Below are 21,037 nucleotides of genomic sequence, written 5' to 3'. Positions count from 1 at the left end.
ATTCTTCTTTATCTATTTCAAACCACACAGGTATGAGGTAGCTCATTGGTGGAGTGGGATTAGTGTGAATTGAAATTAGGACAATAAATAAATAGATGAACAAGCAAACAAATGCCTACAGGCAGGACATAAAGCACTCTGTAAATAACATTTATTGAATGAATGGCTCTCACTCCCCACCCCCATTCCCACCCCCAAAAAGACTAGCCAAGACTTGGTGGACACACACCTGTTATCCTAGCACTTGGGAAGTTCAGGCAAGCTATGAGTCAAGGACAGCTTGGGCTACATAACAAACCCTGAAAAAAAGACCCAATATATATTACTTATTGAATATTCATTATGTCCCAGACATGGATTTATGTATACTATACTGTTTGTAATTTCACCTTTAGGAGCCTAGTTAAATGTGTATGGGGGTGTCTTCTATACATTCCATTTTATTCAGGAAGAAATTGGGTATTTGAGAGGTTTCACAACTTGTTCAAGCTACAGAGGCAACTATACCTAGTGTCCAGTTCCTTGATTCCCTGGCTGCCAAAGGCCGTCAAACAAAGGTATCAGAATGACGGAGGGAGGGGGAAGGGACCACTGATGTGCCAACAGTTAGTGTGTTTAACAGCCAGCTCTGGAACATGCTTGGTTTGCTAGCATTTGCCAAGTCCTTGGGGGAAAAATATCTCCAACATGGGAAACAGGCTACCAAAATTCGAGACCCTGAGCATGGAGTTGGAAAGAGTACACAGATGGCTTTCAGAAGTCCTGCTTGCTCGCCCCAGCAGGCCATGGGAAAGATCCTCCATGGAAACGAGAAGGGACCAGTATGCCTCTGCTGTATAACAGGAAAAGGGATTAAGGAGGTGAGAACTCTATGTTCCTCAATAACAGAATTTAATTGTAAAGTCTCTTTGACAAGCAATGCCATGCTCTAATTTTCCTCCAGGATTCTGAATGCACAATACCTATCATCAATGTGCTAGTTTACGCCCAGTAGGCTCATTTTTGGCTGTTTTTTCACCACCATAGGAAGCTGTCAACACTACAATTACCTAAAAAAACAAACAAACAAACAAACAAAAAAACTTTGCTATGAGTTTACAAATAATGTTATATTCACTTATTAATAAGACAAATTAGAAACAATCAGAATTCATCAACAGGAAGTGAGTGTGGGTGCTCACTCTGCATTCCCAGCATGAGGTTGAGGCAAGAGGACTGCCTCAAGTTCAAGGCCAGCCTAGGCTAATGGTGTGAAACTGTCTCAAAAAAAAAAAAAGATCGGCAAACGATTTGAGATATAATTTGAGTCACAATTTCCTAAATTGGTCATATCCACAGGTAAAATAGTACCTAATTACATGAGCCAATTTTCTCTCAAGAATACTTCATGAAGTTTTTCTAAGCAGCAAATAAAATCTGGCCACATACACAGTCTCTAGAACGGTATTCCTGGGAAGGGTGGGGAGAGCAGACAGCGGAAGGTGAGTCTGGTATGCGGGGCGGGGGGGGGGAGTGAGGGTATGAAAGACAAGGCCAGAAAGAACAGGGCCCTAGTAGGAAAGAGATAAACAAAAGCAGGGCATAGTGGCGTACGTGGTCCATAACTGAACTTATCGCTCTGTATGCTAACTTAAATTGATTGTAATAAGCAATAAGTAATTGTATTGTTTGCTCATTACCATTAGTAAAAGAGTTCTTACATCAACGAAAAATATCTTCATGCTGGGTATGGTGGTGTAAATTTTTAATCCCAGCACTCGGGAGGCAGAGGTAAGCAAAGGGCTGTGAGTTCAAGGCCAGCCTAAGTCACATATTGAGTACCAGGCTAGCCAGGCCTGCATAGCAATACCCTATCAAAAAAAAAAAAAAAACCCACTCCATAAAGCTGTCAAGCCTCTGATATTACACATTACACGATAAGTACATGTTCCTGCCACCAGATGTAGAAATGCAATGAATGTAGTAACAACAAGGACAGCCAAGAGACTTACTTTGTGGGTTCACCTACAGAGTGCGTGAATTCAACCACTCAAGAATCCAAAACACATTTCAGATGCAGTGCACTGAACACAAGCCATTATCCCCTAAGCAATGCTTTCATATATTTGCTTTCTTTAGACATCCCGAGTAATGCAGAGCCGACAAAGCGTGCAGGAAGATGTGCTGCGTTATACGCAACCCTATGCTATCTTATGTGATACATCTGAGCAGCCGGGGACTTCAGTGTCCTCCGAACCTGGTATCCCCAGTGTGCCCAGCCCTTCACAGACTCCAGAGAATGAATTGGGTTGATATAAGTGTGTCTAGGTGCCTGGGTCCAGGACCTGGAGAAGGTGAGAGGGTGAACCAGTCGCTTCCCAGTCTAGCTGAAATAATTCCATCCTGCTCCCAGCACTTCATTCTACATCACATGGCTTCCCGGCATGCTTGGCCCGGCCCCAGTCCCACCCCCCACTCACTGGCCTTCTTGTCCGGGAGGAATTTATGGCAGCAATGTCTCTTTTGCTCGTGGTCTAGAAGTTGTTGCAGCCATTGAATACACAGTAATTTCAAAATAAGTTGTACCTGGGACATCAATTGTGACCACATTTCCTGTGTTTACATTTATATAAATTAAGCCAGCTTTGGAAAATTCCAAGCAATTTGAGGAACAGACTCCAAACTAAATGTACGAGAAGGCAATGACTAATCACTGAAAGCTCAAACAATACAAAGAGCACGTGTCTGAGGGTGCACGGCCGGCTGGCCTCAGAATCACAGAGATCACCTACCCCTACCTCCCTGAGCTGTGACTAAAGGAGTGTGCCACCACATCCAGCTGTAATTTTGATTTCGAAATTGAAGTCCTGACCAAACTTTTTATGTCATTTACTATGTGACTCTGGTGTCTTAATTCTATAGGTAACCAGGTTTTCTGCCATTGTTTACTGAGCAGAAATTATGGTCCTGAGGAACAGCACAGGTGCTCAAAACCCCATAGGCCCTGAGGAACAGCACAGGTGCTCAAAACCCCATAGGCCGTCTAACAAGACCACACACCCCACAAAAACTAAGGTGGGTGCCCTTCAAGAGGCTGGTCCAGGGCCCAGAACTGACAAAACTGTAGGAGTGTAGGATCACATGGTAGACATAGCACACTTCCTAGGAAGGTTTAAGAGGCAGCCTGGATGGACAAGGAAAGAGAGTTAGGCATGGTTAGATGTGGGTGTGGCCTAATCTTATGAGGTAGGCTTTTGTTTGGTTTTGGTTTGATACCCTTGCATTAGCTGGTTCATAATGCACACAAAAATACCATTTCGTTGCCGGGCAGTGGTGGCGCATGCCTTTAATACCAGCACTGGGCAGGCAGATCAGCCTGGTCTACAAGAGCTAGTTCCAGGACAGCCTCCAAAGCCACAGAGAAACCCTGCCTCGAACCCCCCCAAAACAAACAAACAAACAAAACACTTCATACTACTCCAACTTATGTAGCCGATCTGGTTCTAACTATTTGTTTAAAATATTGAAAACATACAAAAATATGCCACGAAAACTGTTATAATGTTTTACTGACCTCGGCTGCCCTCTGCCACAAACATTTTGATTAGTCTCTTTATTTGAGAAGCTGGTAATGATTCAGGGCCAGGTGCATGTCAAACTCGTGTTTTGTTTTGTTGTTTGTTTGTTTGTTCTTGTTGTTTTGGTCTTTTTGCTGTTGTTTTCTTGAGACAGGGTTTTAGTATGTTGTTCTGTCAGTCCTGCAGCTTGCTATGTAGACCAGGCTGGTCTTGAACTCACAGAGATCTGGCTGCTTCTGCCTCCTGAGTGCTGGGATTAAAGGCGTGCACCACCACACCAGTCTAAGCATGTGTTCCTACCTCTGAGCTTAGTTCCTAGTTCTCTTATAGTCGCTGAAGTCTTCTTTGTCTCAGGCTGTCATCCCACCTGCAGCAATTCTCCTGACCCTGCCTCTAGAGTGCTGAGATTAAACTGTTGGATAACATACCAGTGTCCTATTAATCTTCATGCAAGCTGATACAAGTGTATTTGCCTTTCTCCTCTTTTGTTTCTAACTGAAAATGGCAAGCTTTGTTCTGCATCTTGCTTTTTTACCCATGCAATAATGGATCTTGGGGGCTGGAGAGAAAGCTCAGCGGTTAACACTGGCTGCTCTTCCAGAGGTCATGAGTTCAATTCCCAGCAACCACATGATAGTTCACAACCATCTGTAATGAGATCTGGTGCCCTCTTCTGGCCTGCAGGCATACATGCAGACAGACACTGTACACATAAATAAATATTTTAAAAAATAATAAATAAAAGCCGGGCGTTGGTGGCGCACGCCTTTAATCCCAGCACTCGGGAGGCAGAGGCAGGCGGATCTCTGTGAGTTCGAGGCCAGCCTGGTCTACAAGAGCTAGTTCCAGGACAGCCTCCAAAGCCACAGAGAAACCCTGTCTCGAAAAACCCAAAAAAATAAAAATAAAAATAAAAAATAATGTATCTTGGACATCTATCCTTAGGGACACGGTGCTCCACAGGTAAGAAACCATACTGACAGCTCTGGCTTGAAGCACTGCACTCTGGCTATTTATTTATCAAGTTCTTTGTTATGACTATTTAAATGTTTCCAAGTTTACCGAAAACAATGTTGTAGCTCAGTGGGAGAGACCTTGTCACACCTGAGTTTGAGTTTGCTCCCTACCACCCACAGAAAATAACTAAATGAGTAAGTAACTAGAAAAGAATAATCCTTACAGATGTGCATTTCTTTCACACAGACCGGCAAACCTACAGGATACTTTCCCCCCAAGAAGGGCAGCTGTTATATCACACCTGTATTTATCCTTTTCATAGAGTTTTCACTAAAGTTGCTAAAATTTAAAGTCAAGGGCTGGAGAGAAGGTCCAATGGTTAAGAACACTGTCTGCTCTTCCAAAAGACCCAGATTTGTTTCTCAGCAACCACAGGGAGACTGACAACCATCTGTTACTCCAATCCCAGGGGACCCAACACTTTCTCTAGCTTCCTGGGCACCAGGTATGCATATGGTACACAGACACACATAAGACAAAGCACCCATTAATAATAATAATAATAATAATTTAAAATCAATTTACAATTCCAGGAGTAATGGAATTCTCCCCAAACCTCACCAACAGTGTTATCAAATGGAAAACAGCATCAGTGAATTCCAACTGGGATTATCTCCCTATTTTTTATTATTATTTATTTTATTTATGTATGGATTTCAGTATCCTTCCACGTCTCAGAATCTTCTGAACATTTATGAAATATATTAAAGAATACTGGTGTTACTCACTGGACTTGCTGGTCCACGCCTAGTATCCAAGCACTTGAGAGGTGGGGGCAGGAAGATTAATAAATAGTTCAAGGTAATCCTTGGCTTCATATCAAGTTTGAGGCCAGCCTGGACTACTTGAGACTTTTCAAAAGACAAACAAACCCCCAAAAAGATCAACAGTGTCACAAAGAGAAGTTATCTGATAAGAAGGAAGCTGACTTTAAGGTCATCCTGGGAAGTAGTTTCCCTTCTTATTTCATAAATGCGCTAAAAATACCAGACCACCACAATGGCCAAACAGCAAAGGGAACTCATCCTGAGAAACTGCACATTACTAACCAAACACCCAGTTGTCTGGTCTTATCTAATAGGGGTCCACCATGACCTGGAGCAAACAGATTGGGGAGAGGGACATTTTCTATACATGCATGTGTTTATGTGGAGCTGGGAATCAAGCCCAAAGCTTTGAAGACACAAGGCAAACACCCCATCATTGAGTAACCTCCACTTTCAGAGCTCTCGTGGCTCTTGTGGTCCTGACTGGTTGGAAATAGCACACGTGGTTGTCCTCTGATGCCTCAAGCAGTTGGACTATAGTTGTGGTTGTCCTTGGAGACCCATAGGCCATCGATGGCAAGTGACATGGGTGGATTGAAATTGCAAACACATGGCCTCCAAGATGGTTCAGTGGGTGAAAGCCCTTGCTACCAAGCCTAGTAACTGAAGTTTGATCCCTGGAAACCACATAAGTAGAGACTCCAAATTGTCCTCTGACTGCCACTTGTGTGTCACGGAACTCCTGTGTGCGCACACATACTCGTGCGTGTGTAGACTGGTTATAGGAGTTCAAGAGAAGTAGGGAGCAATTTAAAGTCTGAGCTACCCTTCCAGGTATTATTAGGACAGGCTGTGCTAAGATGGTGTTTGAAGAAAGAGCTGAGAAAATCTGCAGATCTCCAGATAGCCGTCGCTGAACATAGAGGTGTGCATGTGTCTACAGCACGGGACGAAGGACTACAGATGTTGCCGTGTGTCACAAGCAATGAGAAAACTGAAGAGAGCCAGGCTCAGGAGCAGTTTTACCCCGCTATTTGGGTGGCTGAGTCTGGAGAGTAGAGACACCAGTTGGGCTACAGAGGGATGCCCAGTTTCAAGAAGGAGAGGAGGAGGAGGGGGAGGGGGAGGAGGAGGAGGAGGGGGAGACCCGGTTAGATGTGGTTACTCAGACCTATAATCCCAGCACTCAGGAAGCAAAGACAGGAGGATTGCCACAATTACGAAGCTAGTCTGGGCTACATAAAACCCTGCCTCACATAAAACCAAACCAAACCAGAAAGCAGAAATCAAGACAACGGGGAAAGTCAGTGTGATTAGAGGAAGCACAGAAGAAGTATGCAGAGGAGAGAAGAGAGGGGTGGGGGAGGGGAGGACGATCCACTGAGATAAGTGGTTTGCTTTGTTTTGTTTTGTTTTGTTTTAACGAGGTCTCTCTTTGTAGCCCTGGCTGTCCTGGAACTCACTATGTACATACCAGGCTGGGCTCAGAGGTCTGTCGGCAGAGGGCTTTTAAAACAGTCTCTTTTCTTCATCTTGTTCTGCAGTGCTGGGGACTAAGGCCAGGGTTTTGTGCATGCTAGGCAAACAGTCTAAACTCTGACATATTTCTAGTCCCCACACGCCTTTCGATGTCTAGCTATTACCTGCATCTGGCCCTATGTCAAGGGCTCAGAAACAGTCTAGTGTCCCCACTGCTATAAAGGTAGAAGACAATTGCCCAAATTCCCAGGCACACTTGGGCAACCTTTTGTTTGCTTTGGCTTGTAGTTCCTAGCAATAAGGGGTCCGTCCATCTTGTGACCTTGTGTCCCATAATTCAGCCCTCCTTAAGGTTTTCCTTGTTAGTTTGTAAGCCCCTTCCTTGGAGTGTCTGTGATTCCAGCATGACTTTATTCAACTGATTGACCCACTCTGATCTCCCGTTTGAGGGTCACGTCAATCATAACCACATAGATTCCAGCCTGGCTAATCCCTATCATATATTATCTAGGAATGAACTACAGATCTAGGAAAATCATAGCTGTTATTCTTCTCAGAAGGGATAACAGCTCATTTTTACACACATCAAACGGCGAGTATCTTGATTCAGAAAAGACAGAAGGGAGACAGGTGCTGGTACCTGGGACTAACATATGCCATGAGTACCATGCCAAGGTTTTTCAGGGACCCAGGACCAGCTACTAAAGTTCCTCCAAGGACAAAGCTCCTCCTGTCGCTAAATACATAGAGCCATTAATTAAAGAGGACCAAGTTGTTGTCCTTGCCATGGATACAGTGACCCTTAGGAAAGATGGAAACTAAATAGGAAACATTAAGTAGTAACACAAGAAGTGCCACAGTTGTAACACTTGAGGGTTCTGATTTTTGGAGGCACCAGTTCCAGTGGAGTCTGAGGCTGACCCATCCTAAATGTGTGACTCCTAAGGCTCTGGCAGTAGCTTTGTGTTGCTGTTGACACAGGGCGAGCAGGGCAGGGATTCTGTTTCTGACCAGCGTGTGAATTCTACTTCTGTGGTTTGGTACTTTCACACCAGTGTCCCATGGCTGTGTCTTAGTCCGTTTAAACCTCCATTTTCTTTCGTGGAAAATAAACTTAGACATTCACTTCAAGAACTGTTGAAAAGTGCTAGGAAGAGGTGGGGGGGTGGAGAGTGGTGAAAGCCTTTAATCCCAGCTCTAGGGAAGCAGAAGAAGGAGGCTCTCTGTGGGTTCAAAGCCAGCCAGGAGTTCAAGCCAGCCAGAGCTACATAGTGAGATCCAGGGTCAGAGGGAGAAGGGAGGGGAGGGACCAGGAGTTTTTGGAAAGTGGATGCTAAGTAGGTGAGCAGCTTGGCACGTGCCTAGATCTACTTATAATAAATGGTATCCATTCGGAACTGTCCTTGTCTCAATGCCACCAGTGAAGGCTCTTCCCACTTCCCAAGATCTTATCACCTACCCCAGTACCCTCTGACGGGCCCTCCAGATGCTACTCTGTGCACTGTTTCTCACAAAGGCAGAGCCCGACACGCGCTCCCTGACCGTCTACACAGGCCTGGGGGAGGGGGCGTCAGAGATCATCTGTCATTGTCACACCTTGTCCCTACCTCAAGACTACGCCCCTGCGCCTGGCCTGGACGCCTTCCCTCCCTCTCAGCAGCGCTGTCCGGTGGACTTCGGTCCCCCTGGTCCCTGACGCCCCTCTTGTCCCTCACCTGATGTAGGGAAGAAAGGGGTTGACGTGCCCCGAGAGCACCGCGACCACGTAGGAGATGATGAAGGCTGCGGACGACCATGTCACCAGGAGAAAGGGGACGAAGGCCATTCCCCGGAGGAAGCACAGCATCGCGGTGAGAGGGCGCTGCGCTCGTCCGGGCCACAAGCAGGCTTGCTGCGGGCTGCCTGGAGGCGGTGGCCACGACACAGACAGCTAACGTACGGCGGGACGGAGGCTCCGCGACAGCCGGGGCAGGCCCAGCCCCGGAGGGAGGGAAGCGCTCAGAGGCGAGAGGGCGGAGGGCGGACGGGCAGCCGGGTGGGTGGGGCGCGGGAGGTCCAGGCTTGTTGCGAAACCGGTGAAGTCACAAAGCGGCAGCCTGGTCCCGCGGAGCCAGAGCGCGCGGCCACCTCCCCGCCCACGCCGGGCCACGCCGGACCGCTCGGCTTCCTTTCGCTTTTGCTTGGGACGGTGTCGGGTGGGTGCCCCGGGAGACGCGGGACCCCGCGGGGCTGGCCAGCTCTTGCTCAAGTCCGCCGGGCTGGCTGGATTCCCAGCTCCTCCTCCCCTCGGGGGTTCCCGTCTGAGCCTCTCTCCAGCACCCACGGGACTTCCTTCCAGTGTCTGGTCGCGGATGCCCACCCCATCAGGTTGAGCTGTGCCTGCAGGGGTCCAGGCAGGGGCGTTCAGTGACGTTTGCCGGGTCACTGGGCACGGGTGTGACTCATGCCTAGGTGATAGGTACCTGGAAACCCAAATCGCATAGTAGCCTGGCTTGGTAATGGGGGTCTGTCATCCCTGGTGCTTGACTACTGCTGAAGCTGAGGCAGAAGGGTCACGAGTGGGAAGCCTGACTGGGCAGCTTCCTGAGATGACCTCTAAAAGGCGGGGATGTAGCTCGGTGGTAGAACACGTGCCTACCGTAGCTGAGGAACCTCGTTCAATCCAGTGCCAGGGAGGATTGGATCCAGCCCTGGTCCAGCCTAGGTTGTCCAGGTTGCTACCCATGGTTCTGTTCCCGCCAAAACTACTTGGTGTACTTATTTCCTAGCAATGAGACAAGATGACTCGACCGACTACAGACTCAACTCAAACTCCACCAAAACCAAACCGATGGGTGTTCCTGAAGCACAGGCCTGCTCTGTGCAGCTGAGTTATAGTTTGGGGATTCCAAGTCCCACTTCTGATCATAGATGACCTAATGTGGGTTCATCTTGGCCACATAAACGTGTCTTGGGTGCCACACTGTGCTAACAAATAGCCTATGGGATTTAAATAACACCATCAGAACTAGAAGACTGATTCGACTGGCTGGCAAAGCTTTGCAGAACAGGATTTAAAACATGACATAGACAAGATCGGAGCTGGGGACCCAGCACCGGACTCAGAAAAGGACCAGAGGTCTTGAGAGGATAACAATTTTCAAGAGGAGATCTGGGGATGAACACATGACCTCCGGCTAGCACTGTGCCACGCCTTCAACTCCAAAAGGAACTAACAGGACAAAATCGAGACTGTCTTGCCAGACCAAGGAAATGGAGAAAAATGCACAGACGGAAAATGCTTGCTTCTTCAAGACTAAGACATTTAAATACCTGTGAGGCAAGGTATGGCTTGGTTTTAGGCAGATGTGGAGCTCACATCTGTAATCCCAACACTTAGAAGGGTAAGGCAGGACAGCCAAGAGTTCAAAGCCAGTCTGGACTACACAGTGAGCTCCAGGCACACCTGGGCTACCGAGACCCTGCCTCGAGTAAACTGTCCTTCAATTGTGACTTCTGGAAGGCTCTTCCTATGCCTTCTGGAGCAGCAACCCCTCAGTCACTCCATGCTCACAGAAACCTGGGTCTGAGAGATGGCTCAGAGGATACAGATGCTTGCCACTGTGACCCAAGCTTGGTGACCCGAGTTCCATCCCATGGACCCACATAATTGAAGGAGAGAACCCACTGCCTCAGGCTCCCTCATGTCCACACATGCTGTGCCTCCCCCCAACCCCCTGCCATCGTCATTCATGGTATTCATTGTACATTCTTTTTTTTTTTTTTGAGACAGGGTTTCTCTGTGACTTTGGAGCCTGTGTCCTGGAACTCACTCTGTAGACCAGGCTGACAAGATCCGCCTGCCTCTGCCAGGATTAAAGGCATGCACCACCACCGCCCAGCTCATTGTACACCTTGCAACTCTCATTCAGTCTTCTCCACCTCTCAGCTTCCTGTTTTACTTTAGTAAGAGTTAGATCAAAACAAAATTTTCTTTTGCAGAGGACTAGTGACCCCAAAGGAATTTCACTTGATCACCTTATGTTTTTGTTGATTGTATGATTCCTTACAAAATCCAATTTGACAGTTACTGTTTTTGTCAGTTAGGGGTTTTTCTCTTATTTTTTGCTTGTTTTTGAGTCAGGATGTAACAGAGGCTAGCCTCAAACTCATTTTGAAATCCTCCAGCTTTGGCCTCATATATGCTGAAATTATAGGTATGCACCACCAAAACTGGTTTAAAATATTGAATATGATAAGTTGTCTGGACATAGTAGCAACAGTATGTTTGCGGGTACTGTTTTAAGGGATTCAGATGAAGTTTACTACAAAGTAGAGGTGTGCACTCAAGGAAAATGCAGACTAAAAGGCCACCCACTTTGTAAGTTATAATGAATACGGTTGCATATATATTTCTTTTTGGGGGGGGTTGGTTTTTACGAGACAGGATTTCTCTATTGTTTTGGAGGCTATCAGTCCAGCCCGGCCTCGAACTCACAGAGATCCGCCTGCCTCTGCCTCCCGAGTGCTGGGATTAAAGGCGTGCGCCACTACCTCCTGGCTGCATATATATTTCTTAAAGAAGATTGTTTTGAAGAAAGCCAGCATAATGATTCGTTTTTATTGCAACTTAATACTATTGTGAAATACCTAGGGCACTAATGTAAGACATCATGGACATGTCTATGAAGGTATTTCCAAAATGGCTTAAGTGAGAAGGGAAAACTGACCACATATATAAGTGGCACCGTCCCAGGGGCCCAGAGTGGCTAAAAAGGAAAAGAGGAAAAGACTATCAGAATACATTCTCCCTTCGCCAGGGCTACAGATCAAGGGGGTCTGCTTGCCCACTGTGGCGGACTGAGATCCTCTCAACTGTGAGCCCGTATAAGGCCTACACTATCTCCTCTAAGTAGCCTTTTCTTAGTTAATAGTCACAGCATCAAGAAAAGCAACGAATGCAACTGACATGAGAAGTAGTTGCCAAGAGACAGGAGAAAGAGGCAAGCAAGTCCAACCTGACACCAAAAAAATCATCTATCTATCTATCTATCTATCTATCTATCTATCTATCTATCTATCTGACTTATCAAGACAGGGTTTCTCCTATAGCTTTGGAGCCTGTACTGGAAATCACCCTGCGAACCAGGCTGGTCTCAAACTCATAGAAATCCACCTGCCTCTGCCTCCCAAGTGCTGGGATTTATTAAAATCCCTCCCAAGTGTTTATGATTTATTAAAATTATGTATGATTTATTAAAAGCTTGCCTGAGGATTCAGAAAGTAAAGTCAGCCATAAGCCATAGAAACCAGGCACACACCTTTAGTCCCAGAAGCCAGAAGGTGGTGGTACATAACCTTTAAACCTAGGACTCAGGATTAAGAGGTAGACAATTATCTGTGACTCCAAGGTCACCCAGGAATTAATTCACATTAGAGTGAATCATTCTAAAATAGAATTAGAGCCCACATATTTAATCCCAGGACTCATGAGAGGTATTTAAGACAGGAGCAGGGTTCGTATCACACATTCATTCTTCGGCAACACTGAAAATAGGAGGCATTGATTCTCCAGCCATGCTGAGGAGAGGCGGCAGGATCAGCCCATTCGGCCTGAGGTAGTGGTAAGAGCTAGTGGCCCGCTACTTTGCCTTTCTGTTCTTCAGCTTGAAGTTTGAACCCCATATCAGTCTCTGAGTCATTTTTCATGTTACACCACTGCCTGGCTCAAATGCAGTTTAGTAAGACTTGCCAACAAAAGCATGTCTTACATTGCAGAGAGAGAGAAGGACCAACCATCATGATGTAAGAGGAAAGGGATGATTTGCTATGTTACACGAAGACCCACCACCAGTAGCAAGGTAACTGGGCTTTTTCTTTCTTGCTCCTCTCTTTACATTCGCTTATTTATATCGTGTGTGGGCATGTGCTTGAAAGCATGTGTGTGTGAAGGTCACAGAACAGTTTATAAGAGTTGGGTCTCTCCTACCGTGTGGGTATGTGGGTTCTGGGGAATCATACTTAGGTCATCAGGCTTGGCAGTGAGCTATATCACTATCCCCCAACCTGGGCCTTCTCAAAATCTATCCACATGTCAAACACTAGCTAAGAGACACATGTCTGCCTCAAAAGGCTTAATTGGCTTCTGTAAAGACTTTGTTCATCTTGTAGAATTTGGAATATGCTGGTTAGTCATGTGTCATATTGACGCAAGCTAGGGTCACCTGGGAAGAGAGAATGTCAGTTAAGAAAATGTCTCCCCGGGCGTTGGTGGTGCACGCCTTTAATCCCAGCAGAGGCAGGCAGATCTCTGTGAGTTCAAGGCCAGCCTGGTCTACAGAGAGAGTTCCAGGACAGCCTCCAAAGCAACACAAAGAAACCCTGTCTAGAAAAAGCAAAAAAAAAAAAAAAAAAAAAAAAGAGAAAGAAAGAAAGTAAGAAAGAAAATGCCTCCTTCAGGCTTGTGGACTAGTCTATGGGGCATTTTCTTGATGAATGGTTGACACAGGCGGGTCCCAGCCCACAGTGGATCATACCACTCCTGCACAGGTGGTCCTGGGTCGTATAAAAAGACGTTTGAACAAGCTATGGGGAGAGTGTTCTTTCAAGGGCTCTGTCTCAGGTCCTGCCTTGAGTTTCTCTCATGGCTTCCCTCCATGACTAAGCCTTCTCGCAAGTTGGCTTTGATCAGAATTTATCACAAGAGAACCCAAACTAAACAGAATACATGCCAGGGCCACCTGGCAGGCAAGATAGCACTTTCGCCCCACGTGGCAAGCTGGATCCCTACACAGGTGTATAAACGTAACTCTCTCTCCTCTCTCTCTCTCTCTCTCTCTCTCTCTCTCTCTCTCTCTCTCTCTCTCTCTCTCTCTCTCTCTCTCTCTCTCTGTGTGTGTGTGTGTGTGTGTGTGTGTGTGTGTGTGTGTGTAGCATATGGTGTCAAACAGTCCTGAGAACACAGCTGCTGCTTTCCCTTTCTGAAGTTTGCCATACCATAGATCTCTGTAGTTCTAGCTTTACAGACATGTGACACCACACCCAACTCTTACTTCTGTATTTAAAATAAAACATTTTGACTTTTTGTATTTCAGTTATTTTTCCACAAGAGACATTGTCCTGCCAAAAGGGCAAATAAAATCTTAAGCTCTCTGTAAACATCCTAAGTCACTTACAGTATGGCATTGTTTTCTTTGCTCCATTAACATGGGTGTGTCAGTCAAATGTTGGCTCTGTTTCTCTTAGCACTGTAAATTTTGATTTTAGGTTTTGACCTATACTCCCTTTGAAAGTGAGTGATTGCTTATTTTGCTGTTGTACTAATTACTAGTTACCCACTCCAGTTTCTAAGTCCCCTTCCCAATAACAGAATCCCTATTTATTCTGCCCATCCCCAAAGGCTAGATCTTAGCCTCCCTTGCAGTTATGGGGGCTTTTTTTTTTTACTTGATTTTGACTAGTGCACAAATAAGATATATTTCATGATGTCTATAAAAATGCTATTTTGGGAATGCTGTCTTGGTATTTATTAGATGAGATGACTGAACTCTAGCAGCTATGTTGGAATATAAAGTCACTGATTTTAGGGAAAAAAACTTTCACTGGTGGTTGGCTGGGTATTTCCAGGTTCTTGGTGTCAGTAAAAAAAAAAAAAAAGTCTCCCACAGATTTGAAAAAAAAACAATATAACTGTATTTGGAACCAAAAAAAAAAAAAAAACCAAACAACCAAACAAAAAACCAAATGCACTGGGCATGGTGGCACACGCCTTTAATCTAATACTCTGCACACGCAGAGGCAGGTGGATCTCTGGAGTTCGAGGCCAGTCTGGGCTACAGAGTGAGTTCCAGGCCAGCCAGGGCTACACAGAGAAACACAGTCTAAAAAAACAAACAAAGCAACAGCAAAAAGCCACGATACAAACAAACAAACAAACAAAAAAGGGGTACACTCTCAGTGGGCCGCATGAGTGAAGGTACCCAAGGCCCCATGACATTTGGAGGGATGTCTTATGGGATCCAAACAGAGGAGCTGATTCTAGAGAGCATAGATTTGGTGGTTTTCTATAGTACCATCGTTTATATGGTGTATTCTCACTGTGTATGTACTTTCCCATCTGATTTAAACCAAATGTATGGCTGACTGTGTGTAAGTACAAGACGGTAAGTGGGAGACTCTCCCTAAAAGTTTACTGGAGGACACAGCTTTTCCTCATTTCTATGCACCTGAAATCAGTTCAGGCTAGATCAGTCCCTCTGTCCTTCATATCTGCACACACTGGGGACACACCAAACAGAAACTGTCTGTCACTAGGGGTAAGGAAAGCTACTGTCTGGGACAGGGACTACAGTACAGTGGTCCGATGAAAAAGGAATTAGGATTACAGATGCATTGTTTTCCTTTGTTTTGTTTTTTCTTTTTTCGAGGCAGGGTTTCTCTGTGGCTTTGGAGGCTGTCCTGGAACTAGCTCTTGTAGACCAGGCTGGTCTCGAACTCACAGAGATCCACCTGCCTCTGCCTCCCGAGTACCGGGCCACCACTGCCTGGCCTTACAAGTGCATTGTTACAATAAAGGGGGCACTAAGCAAGACCAAATAGGGGCCCAGGCTAAACTCCCTTCTATGTATGCCTGCCTCAAAGCCACCAGTCACATCAGAGGAGGAAAAGGTGTCCCTTTCTGACACCGGGAGCTACTAGGCAGCCTGAATTGTCTTGTTCTAGGTTTCTAATGAAAAACAGAAACTTCTGTCTTGCCCTATCACTTGGGGATTTTTTTTTCTTTTACATGTAATCTCAATGCTTTTTTCAATTATTAATTATTCTCTTTCTTGTATCAGAATCTTCATTTATTTAACTAATCTCTTTTCAATGCACAAAACTCAAAGTATTTAATTCAGCAGCTGGCCACACTCCTAAAGAACTGAGAATAAATTTGCTTTTCTAGATATCTTTGAAATACTATAGTAAGTCCACTTGTTAATTATCCTGAATTTTTTTTTGAAAATCTGGATTTTATGTGTTAAACTTTCTCTTACAAGCCTCATATGTTTCTTCTACCATATCATTACATTTTTCAAATTCAAACTCCAGTGCCTTTGTTTCTCCCTTATACATTTCTGATTGATGCCTTCAAGAGATTGTACTGGGCTTATAGGCAGGCCAGTAATTCCAGCACTCAGGAGGCTGAGGCAGGAGGATCATTGTTCAAGACCTGCCTGGGCCACATAATAATAATAACAATAATAACAGCAATAATAATAATAATAACAACAACAACAATAATAAATAAAGTGTCAAGGCCATGAAAATTGAGAAGAGACTTGAGGAACTGACACAGGCTAAAGAGTAAGGTAACAATGACATAAGACAGCCTGGATCCTGGACACACAGATGGGACATTAGAGAAAAAGAAAATCCTAAGACTTGAATAAAGTCTGTCCTTAATGAGTGCCAATGCACAGGTGTTGATTTCTTGTCTTTATGAATGTGCACTGATCATCAACATTAGGGGAGAAATAGGAAAAGGTATGTATAACTATCTTCTATTGTCAAAATTTTTTCTATAAATTTAAAATCATCCCCAAGAAAATGTTTCTTCTAAAAGTAGCTATAGCAGTTTATTTACCATGAACTCAATGTAAAGTTCTTCCTCTAAATATAACACACACAATTGGTCTGGAGATTGAACCTAGAGCTCTGGATATGCCAGCCATATGCTCTACTATCAAATCATCATCACTGTGGTAAATTTCTCATATTTCAAATTTCACACTGCAATCCAGGAGTGATGTTGCTTATCTGTGATGCCTGCACTTGGAATGTGGAGGCAGGGGACCAGGAATTCAGGGTTATCCTCTGATACATAGGGAGGCTGAGGACAGCTGGCCACATGAGCCCTTATCTCAAAACAAACAAAAATTTCCATAGTTTTTATTTCTCTTAGTTTAAATTGGGAGAGCTGTCATACATCAGCAGACCCAGGGTCTGGTAAACATCTAATTCCTAATGTTCACCCTCCTTTTTTCCCCTTCTGTTTTGGTGGTGGTGGTATTGTTTTTCAAGACAGGGTTTTCTATATAGCTTTTGGAGCCTGTACTGGAACGCTCTCTGTAGACCAGGCTGGCCTTGAACTCCCAGAGATCCACCTGCCTCTGCTTCCTGAGTGTTGGGATTAAAGGCATGCGCCACCCCTATCTGGCATGTTCACCCTCTTGTGTCTTTACCTATCAGAGAACACAGAGAGGAAGCAAGTTCATTTGGTTCTCTAAAGAACATGTGATGGGTACTCTTAAAAGACAAGACTCCAGGCAGGTGTGTAAATACATTTCCAAACGGGATTAACTAAAGTGAGAAGACCATCCCTGAGAGTGGCCTGCCCCTTTGGGGGATAGGAGGGAGATCTCTTGCTTACCTGCCTGCCTCTCTTCTTGCTGGTGACCACATTTATTTGGATTCCCGCTGCTCCCTTCTGCAACCCTCTGCTGACATCTGGCGATCTTTAAGGTCTTTAGTCCCAAATGGGGGCTGCTGACACCCCCCCCATGGACTAAGCAGCCATTTCACTACACAAACAGCCAGTGTTGGACCACTCATTTACACCCCCTTTTATAATACACATGCATTTTATTGCTTCTTGTAGTAATATGATATTAACGATTTATTAAACCTTGCCTGAGGATTCAGAAAAGTCAAGTCAGCCACAAGCCTTAGAAGCCAGGCACAGACCTTTAATCCCAGCAGCCAGAAACTAGGAGGCAGTGGCACACACCTATAATCCTAGGACTCAGGATTAAGAGATAGATGGATCTCTGTGAATCCAAGGCCACCCAGGGATACCTTAGAGTGAATCAGTCTAAAAGAGAATCACAGCTTCACACCTTTAACCCCCGATATTAGGGAAGCATTTAAGACAGAAACATGGTCTCAGTAGAGGCATTTGTTCTCCAGCCACCCTGAGGAGAGGCAGCAGTTTGAGACTTGTGAAGAGCTTGTGTGTGGATCAGCCCTCGGTTTGAGCTAGATGTAAGAACTAGTGGCAGTGCTTTGCTTTTCTGATCCTCAGCTTGAAGTTTGAATGCAAATATCAGTCTCTGGGTCTTTTATTATTTTGGGTTACAGGTTCTGTTCCTTTTCCAAATCCTGCATGATACAGGACACTGATTCCACCATGAGTACTCCATCCCATGACCAAACTAGGTCCAAAAAGCTTTTCCTTCTAATATTATCCCACTGAAGATAGGGAAGAGGGCACAAACACAGAGTACATAAAAACCACTTTATGACAGCCACAGGATGGAGGCAGAAAACACACCATATTAGTCACTCTTCGACAAAACGCCTACAGATGCAAGCTAAGGGAGGAAGGGTTTATCTCAGCTCACGGTTTCGGGGAAAGGCATTGCGGCAGGGAAGGCATGCCACGGGGCTCCATCAGTACCTGCAGGAGGGTGGAGGGGACTGCTCCCCATGGTAGCTGACCAGGAAACAGAGTAAGCATGTGAAACCATGGGCCCGTGAGGGTTTCACACATATTGTGGCACAGATGAGGAGGTTCTCACCTAGAATAGCATGAATCCCACTTTTCCCATGAGAACTTGCTGGGAAGGAACTTCTCAGGCCAGGACTTCATTTCCCAGGGTTCCTTGAGACACAGTGGTTCAGAACTACTTGCTTTCCCATAAGACCTGAGGCATGGAAAAAAAGTGAATGTGCCTTTCTCGCTTGCCTTCCTTCATCTGCTGGCTGGATGCCAATGCCTGGGTGCCTCGGAAGTCGCATGGTCCCTGAAAGACTCGTGAGGTCAAGCAGCCCACCCAGCTGCCACCTTAAGCCACAAACGGAAAACAAAACGCTCATTTGGGTACACTGACTCTGATCATGTCTAACTAATAGGGACAGGGTTAGTATCATGTGACCCTTCTAGACTCACAGCGTTAATAAGCAGATGTTGACAATTACTGTGAACAATGGACTATGATGTATTAATCCCAGTGATCAAAAATAAGACCACTACCACAGCTTAAAGCCAAATTTGAAGCAAACTTTAACTAAATACTGGCTGGTGGATAGGCTCTGGCCAGGTTCACTTCTGGTTCCCCAGAAAAATGGCCCGGTATCAAGTTTTGTAGAGTCTTAAGTATTTTCCATCAGGTCCAATCAGGGACAAGCGTACATCCTGACGTATTTCCGGCCCGTGAACCTCCTGCCCGTGTGTGATGTGCAGAAGGGCCGAACAAACTTGTTTAGGGAGTGAAAACACATTGTATCTCCCATAAACAACAGCCTCCAGCATTTCAGGAACTGTCTATCCTTGGGCAAGGGGCTTATAGAACATTGTCATTTTTGTTTCATGGATCTCTAAGGCATAGTAATTAAAACTTAAAATGTAGCTTGGGCTCTCACAGATGTAGCTCGGTTACAAAGTACTTGCTGAGCATGCTCCAGGTCCTAGGTTTGATCTCTTACCTTGAGAACGGGGATTGCAACGAACAGCAGATGCAGGAGAGTTAGAGGAGGGCATGAAATAATTGTGTGAGTCACGGTGGTTAAAACTAAATGGTACCATGATACGATGCTTTGTGTTTTTTGGTTCATGACCACAATTCCTGGCTATAAATTCCTCCTGAGTTGGGACACTGAAATTCTTATCATTTCTGGCTGCAGAATAATTATCTGATCTACCTTATCTGATATTAGGTCATAAGACCCTTTTCATTCCAGAAGGACCTTGCCCCTCCCCTGGAGGAATGAACGCTGCAGGGAATTCAAGAAGAGCACTGAATTACCTGAACCTCCTTGGGTCCCCTGCTTGCTCAGTCAGTTACCACAGGGTCACCCCCTTTAGTCTAGTCTGATTTCAACATGATTGTCCATGTTTCAATCATGTCTATGTGCTGAATTCCTCCACAGAAGCCAAAGGATACAGGTGTGATGTACTGTCCAGCCAGCCAGCATCCAGGAGGCTGAGGCAGGAAGAGAGAGTTTGTTTGTTTGTTTTTGTTTTTGTTTTTTTATGAGACAGGGTTTCTCTGTATTGTTTTGGAGGCTATCGGTCCAGCCCGGCCTCGAACTCACAGAGATCCGCCTGCCTCTGCCTCCCGAGTGCTGGGATTAAAGGCGTGCGCCACCACCGCCCGGCAGCAAGAGAGAGTTTGAAGCCAACCTAAAATAGATTATATTACTATATCTCAAAAAGAAAAGAAAATGAAGAGGAGGAGGGTAGGGGGCGGAGAAGAGGAGGAAGGGAAGAAGGAAGTGAGTAAGTAAGTGAGGGGAAAGAAATCAATCTCAGAAGGAAAGGAGGGAGGAAGAAAACGTCTACATCTACACCTTTATATATTTAAGAAAATCCAATTTTCAAGTAGTGTCGCTGTCTTTGGAGAGTCCTCAGAGAGATGCTTATGTGGGTGAAAGCATCCATCGCTACTCTGAAGTGAAGAGCTTCATGGTAGCATACACCACCTCTTTAGAAATCACCACAGTAGTGGCTTCTTTTCTTGTCTCTTCGATACAATACAAAAGCAACTTAAGGGGGAGTTATTTTGACTCTCAGTCCATCGCAGCTGGGAACCATGGCAGGAGGAGCTTCAGGCAACTGGCCACATTGCTTCCAGAGATGGAGCAGGTAGCTTTCTCCTTTGTATGCAGTCTAGGACTCGAGCCCGTAGGAGGGTGTTCCCCACATCCAGGGCAGGTTCTCCCATCTCAGTTAGCCTGATCTAGGCAATCCTTCACAGGTCTGTCCAGAGGCTTGGCTCCAGGAGACTCTAGATCTTGTCTAGTTGACAATACTGCCCATGGCAACCATTTATGTTGGCTCTGGTCTCCTTTTTCATATGTGGTGCTGGGGCTCCAACCTGGGGCCTTGGTCATGCTTTCTTTATGTGATCAGATGAAATTTAAAAGTGCTCTTGAAGACAGGATTGGACTGAATCTTCTCCATGTATTGTGAATCCTGGGCATGGAGTCTTTCAAAACGGAACCAAGGCCGGGACCAGGAAAGACAGTCAAAATCACTATGTCAGCAACTGATGCTTTCTCTCTCTGTCTGTCTCTCTCACTCTCTCCCTCTCTCCCTCTCCCTCTTCCCCTCTCTCCCTCTCTCCGTCTCCCTCTTTCCCTATCTCCCTCTCTCGCTCTCCTCTCTCTGTTACATGCATGCATGTTCCTGCATGAATACACTTGTATATATTTTCCATAATGAGGTCCCTGTGCTGTGAATGAATTCTGGGCTCTGTT

General features: G+C 45.4%; 1 protein-coding gene across 3 annotated transcripts in view; it reads right to left on the bottom strand.

Moving 5' to 3' along the window:
- The window catches only part of Dram1 (DNA damage regulated autophagy modulator 1), a 63,687-nt gene extending 54,841 nt beyond the window's left edge, over positions 1–8,846 (bottom strand). For all 3 annotated transcript variants that reach the window (XR_005880542.1, XR_005880543.1, XM_005067975.4), the window contains exon 1: positions 8,536–8,846. Coding sequence is in view for 1 of the 3 variants with exons in the window: in XM_005067975.4 (XP_005068032.1) it covers positions 8,536–8,666 (131 nt within the window). In the remaining 2 variants the exon portion in view is untranslated. The remainder of the gene's footprint in view (positions 1–8,535) is intronic.
- Positions 8,847–21,037: the final 12,191 nt, after the last annotated feature.

Source organism: Mesocricetus auratus, unplaced genomic scaffold, assembly GCF_017639785.1.
Source record: "Mesocricetus auratus isolate SY011 unplaced genomic scaffold, BCM_Maur_2.0 Super-Scaffold_100011, whole genome shotgun sequence".
Classification (NCBI taxonomy): Eukaryota; Metazoa; Chordata; class Mammalia; order Rodentia; family Cricetidae; genus Mesocricetus; species Mesocricetus auratus.
The sequence above is the reverse complement of the archived record's forward strand: the minus strand, read 5'-3'. Positions and strand labels throughout refer to the sequence as shown.